Source organism: Nothobranchius furzeri, chromosome 10, assembly GCF_043380555.1.
Source record: "Nothobranchius furzeri strain GRZ-AD chromosome 10, NfurGRZ-RIMD1, whole genome shotgun sequence".
NCBI classification, from domain to species: domain Eukaryota; kingdom Metazoa; phylum Chordata; class Actinopteri; order Cyprinodontiformes; family Nothobranchiidae; genus Nothobranchius; species Nothobranchius furzeri.
Window position 1 is genome coordinate 56,495,728 of NC_091750.1, and position 6,601 is coordinate 56,502,328.

At 39.4% G+C, this 6,601-nt stretch overlaps 1 protein-coding gene across 1 annotated transcript; it reads right to left on the reverse strand.

Annotated features, from left to right (window-relative positions):
• Window positions 1-68: 68 nt before the first annotated feature.
• On the reverse strand, window positions 69-4,919 carry ublcp1 (ubiquitin-like domain containing CTD phosphatase 1). Its single transcript, XM_015961364.3, has 11 exons — window positions 4,765-4,919; window positions 4,192-4,508; window positions 3,963-4,054; window positions 3,766-3,851; window positions 3,557-3,672; window positions 3,307-3,405; window positions 2,996-3,033; window positions 2,559-2,657; window positions 2,132-2,248; window positions 1,938-2,065; window positions 69-1,841 (listed from the first exon to the last, which is right to left on the reverse strand). The coding sequence occupies exons 2-11, from the start codon at window positions 4,343-4,345 to the stop codon at window positions 1,814-1,816; spliced, it is 957 nt and encodes a 318-aa protein (XP_015816850.3). The 5' UTR covers window positions 4,346-4,508; window positions 4,765-4,919; the 3' UTR covers window positions 69-1,813.
• Between the last annotated feature and the right edge of the window lie 1,682 nt (window positions 4,920-6,601).

Sequence of the window (6,601 nt, forward strand, 5' to 3'; positions counted from 1 at the left end):
GAGTGCAAATAATTGGGACGGGGAGCATTCATCAGTGACAGCAATGCATGCTTGGATGTTGGTCGCTATACCTTTTTTAAAAAAAAAACTTTATTAACAACTTTCAAACAACCAAACAATTATTTGAAATTAATTTACATGTCTAAAACATTCAGTGCATCAACTAATTGTCCTAAAATGCACAACTTTCAGCAGAAAATACGTTTTCAGAAAAGGCACTCCCACAGCAATGGATTGTGGGTAATACCCTTCACCCAAGTCTGCATCGATGTAGACTTGGGCAAAGTGTGGATCAAGGGTGCAAAAGGGGCGTGATCAACTTCCGCACTTGAGAATCGGGACACCCTACGCACTCGCACCCCTGGTTGGGATTGTGTTTCCTTCTACGGGAGCCCGTAAGGACAAAATGCATTTACTGAATTGTAGCACTTACACAACTTTCACCATTCATAAATGTTGTTTCACGCATTTATGTCTTCGCTCGCTGCCAGTGATGAAAGGGATTCTGATGCGCTCGTCATTTTGCTGGAGGTTGTGCTCCCATGGATTTTTGACCCTAATGGCCATCCGTTGATAAGGTCTTACGAGCACTAAAATTCAGCTTGCTTGCAATGATGTAGGTATACTGCCCCGCCCCCTACACCCAGAAAAATACACACTGTCACTTTAAGAAATGTTTAAATTACTTTAGCATTAACGAAGAGCAGAGACAAGTTAGGTTTTAAAAAAATGGGAACAGAAGGTTTATTTTGATATTAGCAGCCACATTATCAGGAACATCATTAAATAGAATAAAAAAAATAAGGACTTCAATTTCAAGCATTCTGAAACTTGTCAGAAATGTTTCCATCATCATTTAAACTCAAGATATTAATACAACTATTTCAAATGCTAAAAATAGGTATTTTTCTTTTCTTTGTTCTTTTCTCACAAACAATCTACCTATAACAGTTTTACTTCAAATCAGAAACAACAAAAATGAAAAGGGAGAAAACTATATTTAAATGTGCTGCAGCAGCATCGTGTACAAATGTACTCATGGAAACCTGATCACCGCTGCACGTTTAGAAAATAAATGTTTACCACCCTGCAGGTCTGTGTGCAACCACGTCTGCGATGATTACCAACGTTAACACAACTTTCTCCATCAAAAACGTGCAAAACAAAGCTTTGATGAAAGGGTTTGATGTTGTTTTATCCCACAGAATCATCACTGCATGCCGCTGAAATGTAAACACCTTTGATTTCAAACTTTTTAATACAGATCTCCATAACAACTTGAACATAAGGGCCTTCCCAGATATGCGGCATAAATGAGTAACTGTTACATGATAAACGACTGCTGAGTCGCTGAAAACACTTTTGATATTTTTGATGTAATTTGATGCTTTCAGTGTTCCACGGAGGAGGAAAACATCACTCACTGACCTGAACCTGAATCGTTTATTCCATCTATCTTGTTACGGAAAGAGAATTTGCAGTTGCACCAGAGTGTGTTTACTTTTGAATAAATTTAGCTTTACGGTTATGTTATCAGACAAAGCCGCAGGTCTTCATGAGCTGGTTCAAGTTAGTGTTGTCGGAGTAAATTATTTTTATTTACCCAACACACTTAAGAGTCGTAATTACCACTGATGTTGTAAAAAATTTAAAAAAATAAAAAACATTTGGGAGAAAAACGGTTAGGTTGAACACATGCATATGGATAATTACAAAATCTTTGTCAGTTCCGAGGTGAATGAAAGGTGTTTGACTTCAGTCCGAGACCCAGAACGGGGGACGGAGGCGTCCAGTCCAGGTGTTTGGAGTTAAATCAGTGAGGCTGCCTCTTAGATAGGTACCTGCACAAATGATCAGATCGTTTTATGAAAACTTTCTACAAGACCATATAAATATTTGGGATGTTTGTTTGTTTTGGGTTCCACATGTTCTCCTACCTCTCCCAGTGTTTGTGGTTGAGTCCACTGAAGTCCTCCAGCTTGGCGATTTCTCTTAAGTACTGAGCCAGTTTATAGAGCTCCCTGTCCTTCTCTCTGGTGAGGTGGGCCTTCATGAACGGTCGGATCTAACACGGGTTTACAGGTAAGTCTCGGCTCAATAAAGATGAAAAAAGGAGATGGGCGGGGCCTACCTTTAGTCCATTCTGTGGATTCATGAGGAAGTTTCGTCCGATGTCATCAAACATGATGGTGTTCTTCCTGTTGTAGAACTCTCCATACTTCCCCCATATCACCCCTAGAGGCTTCACCTGGAGATATGCAGAAAATCATTGTTACTTTCAAAAACCTGTCAAAAACACCAAGAAGGAACTGCTGCAAATGTGTTGGCATCGCTGATGGAGTCACTGTTTGTGCACAAACACTTTGGTTGTTAAGTCCTAACTCCTCTTAGCTGTAAGCATCCTAAACCATTTATCTAGACTGTATAAAGGTAATAAAATATTGCACAAACTAAAGCTTAACAAAATAAAAGAATTCTGCAGCTAAATGTGATTTCTGCTTCTACGTTTGTGTAACAACAGTGTGTGTAGGTGTGTGTTTTATTTTGTGTTTACTGACCTCCACCACTCCTCTTTTTGGAGTGTGTACGGTGATCATGGCTCCACTATCCAACATGAATGTAATCTTGTAGTTTGGGTTGTCTGTCACACCGAGCTCCTACACACACACACACACACGCACGCACACACACACACACACACACACACAACTCAAATTACACCAAGGCAATGAAAATTACATTATCAACACTTCCACCTACTGGTGTTATTATTAATTTCAATTATAACTGTTTGGATTTTCACTTTTTTATTGAGCGGCTTTCAAGATAAAAATTCAATATAATGAAAACAACATTAAAAATGTTTTTAAGATAAAATAAAAATGAAGATTGAAAAATAAAAATGACTGGTCTTGCTCCTGACTCGGAAAAGGACTACTGATATAATATGTGAAGTACGTTGGTTAAAAACTGTTAAAAGATGGAGGATACTTGCTTTCATTTTGGCTTCTATCCACTTCATACTCGTAGCAGCTACAGAAAAAAAGTATGAAAATCAAAAATAAAGCAGAGCAGTTCACTTCAACAAACATAATATTTTTAATAAATAATATTAACACATACACTGATCCTATTTTATATTCTTCTTTTTTAACGTGAGGAACGCCTCTAATTCAAAGTGTTCCCTAAAATAAATCTTGTGCCCATTTTTGACATAAATAATCAGATTATCAGCCTCAGGGATCAAAGTTACACATATATATTGTCTGTTCTAAAGCAATGACAGAGTCTTAAGAAGATGCCTACACCAGATGACGATATCGTAGTCCTCATATGCTGATGTAAGAAACTCATGAAGGTATGGTCTCATCAGCTCCTGACCCATTTCTGCACATGACTTGTGATCTAAACACAAAAACAGGATTGATTCAGCGTGTCTTAGATGAGAAGATGCTGATAACGTTGCACAAAGAATCTATGAGTAAAAAAATTACAGAAAAGAGATAAGGAGTTGAAACAAATCAGTGGCATCTCACATTGCTTCCCGACAACTCACCAAACAGTGTGTAGTCCACGTCCAGCACCAGAAGTCTTTTGCCTTCTCGGGGAGGGTTAATTTCCTCCACCTTATACTCTTTTATTCTTCGGGCTATTTTTGCGAGGTTCTCCTCTCTAAAAGGAAAAAGAAAAGCTTGATGTACACACATGCAACCTTTCTGAGACTCTTCGAGGGCTCCGATACCAAATAAATCCAAATTATCTCACCTGTTCTCGACCTCTATGACCTCCTCCTCAATGTCAAAATCATTGATGACATCATCATTTTCTGGGGGAGGGGCTAAAACATCTTCCTTTACAAAACAAAACATATGCACAGTTATAAGCGTAGCAGGCCGATCAGCTCACCGATCAGCATGCAGTTAGTGTTTGTCACCATCCTGCCTAATCGTCTCTCCACCCACCAGGCTTTCTTCTCTGGTACCCATCATCATAATTTTGGTGTTTGGCTTTAGTTTCAGAGAGCCCAGCTTCACCTCGTCCTCTGCAGGTTTACCTGAAGACAGAGTTTAAAACAAAGACTCAGAAGGAAACGATTTACTCCACGTGATTTAAAAAAATGCATTTCAGAAATCAATGGTGTAATCTGAATGTTTCTTTTATTCTGGTTTCATATATTTACACTCTTCTAACCTTTAATCTTTAGTCCAAGAAGTTTTTGTCTCTCTGGCAACACCCCAGTCAAACTCTTAATGGACTGTTTCAGGTCCATCACAGTGTCCTCCTCAGACAGAGAACTGATAGAGTACTCCTGTCCTCCCCACTTTATGATCACTGATACCGACATGGCTCACACACACACACACACACACACACACACACACACACACACACACACACACACACACACACACACACACACACACACACAGGCTCTTCACTCTCACGGGTGCAACATAGATCTTTGTGAAGACACCTTTAGTCCCAGCAACAACTACATGCAAGAGAACCTGGAAAAAAGTACACAAACAGGAGGTCTATCAGTTGGCAGAGCTGCAACCGGAAACATTAAACAAAGACTGCTCTTGTAGAACACGGCTTCACTCTAGTTTTTCTGATCATTTAAATTCAAAGGCTTTCAAAAAAGACACAATTTGTTCCCGATTATTTTAGCATGTGTTAGCTAACTCTAACTAGCAGCGATGTAAACACTATCTAAACTAGCTAGGCTATGCTAAGTATACACCACAGTTTGGGCATTCTTACCCGTTAAAACGAGCTAACGCAAAATTATGTAAAAATGCTGTAAAATTATGTATCTATTGTTAGTGAATAAATTAAGTTTGCGGTTCAGTTTTCATTCATGGAGAAACGCACACGGTGCTCTTCCGGGCCTCCCGAATCTTTCCGGAAATGACGTAATACACAAAGCTTTGTTACCATGGTGACTAGCATAGACAATAAACTACTCTAATTTAAATGTTTAGAGAAATTGGTTTTATTATGTAAATAAATACAGATTGGAAATCCAGCTAAAGTCCTCACCCGATCATACAACACAAACAAGCACAGCGAATCTACAAGATACGTTAAACACAAGTGTTTTTGTACGTGTGTTTGTGTTTATGAGGTAAAATCACACAAACTATTTACACTGAATAACAGTAGAAGAATTTGAAGAGCCATTAGCAAAGTTGACACATTTTACTAAAAAGTGGCGGTCATTAAAAGTTTTCAAATTTTCACTTTTTTTCATAGAATTTGCTTCTTTTCAGCTAGTTTAAAATGTTCTATGTTCATGTTATGGCAGACATTTGGACTCAAAAGTGTAAAAGAAGCACAGCTGCTCTGGTGAAACGTCTTAATTTTGGTATTAAGGTCATTTTAAAAAAAAATGTAGAGATACTTGAGAACAATAGCTGAGGATATTAGCAGGGACAAAAGTACAACATAATAATGTGTATCTTACTTTTTCACCTTTGATCTGAGCATCGACATATATACTGGACAATTCGTTTTCATAGGCTTCATTTATAAGTTTTTGAGCCAAAATGGGAGGTGGCCACCACCGCCATTTTGACCGTGTCACAGGTTTCGTCAAACCTAGACAATTCCAAAAAAGGGAAAAGAGGTGGAGCTGAGGGTGGGGCTGTAAGGCTTGGATCAAATGACGACACCCGTCGAACTGAAGCGATGGAGCTACAAGCTAACTCAAAGCTAACGCGGAGGTGGGAGCTAAGCTAACGGAGGTAGCTACCTACAACCGGAGTTGACTGTGCACAACCAGGATATGAGACATGTGTCACCCTCTAGTGGACATTGTGTGACATAACAACAGATTTTTTTTTACATGGCTTCTTAAAAGATTGTTAATAGCTATATGGTTTAAAATAAAGAAATAAAAACATAGGGAGACATTTTCCCATAATAGCACTATTTAATCACAGAAGATACACATTTAAACATTTTACAAGAATGATACAACTTCAAGACATACAACATAAGATCAAGATGGCGCAGCTCAAGCTGCAGCCAGTCACAGCAGGTCACACACATGTTCAACCTGAGCCTTCGGTTGGAGAAGGTCCCCATCCTGTGGAAGACCTCTTGTGTGGTTCCAGTTCCCAAAACATCTGATCCCAATGAACCAGACCACTACAGACCAGTCGCCTTGACCTCCCATCTAATGAAGACAATGGAGCGACTCCTCCTCACCCATTTACGATTAGTGGTGTGCCCGAAAATAGACCCACTGCAATTTGCATTTAAACCAAACATGGGGTGGAGGATGCCAGGAAGAGACTGAAGAAGCTAGTTAGCAAAACTAGCTCGGTTCTGGGCTGCTCACTGGACTCAGTTGAGAAGACGTGTGAAAGGAGGATGCTGGGGAAGATGACCTCCATCTTAAAAAAAACTCCCACCCACTACATTCCACTGTGGAGACCATGGATAGCTTTTTCAGAGGCAGACTGAGACATCCCAGATGTAAAACAGAATTCTGCTGTAGGTCATTCATCCCCTCTGCGGTAAGAATATATAACTCCTCAGTTAGGTTGTACTGGCATTATCCTGGTACACAATAACACCGATGCAGTGCTCAGTA

Coding starts and splice junctions, on each gene's coding strand:
- ublcp1 (XM_015961364.3), bottom strand. CDS start 4,345: ATGTCGGTATCAGTGATCATAAAGTGGGGAGGACAGGAGTACTCTATC. Junction 3,852..3,962: donor GTACCAGAGAAGAAAGCCTG/GTGGGTGGAGAG, acceptor TGTTTTGTAAAG/GAAGATGTTTTAGCCCCTCC. Junction 3,406..3,556: donor CGTGGACTACACACTGTTTG/GTGAGTTGTCGG, acceptor TTTTGTGTTTAG/ATCACAAGTCATGTGCAGAA.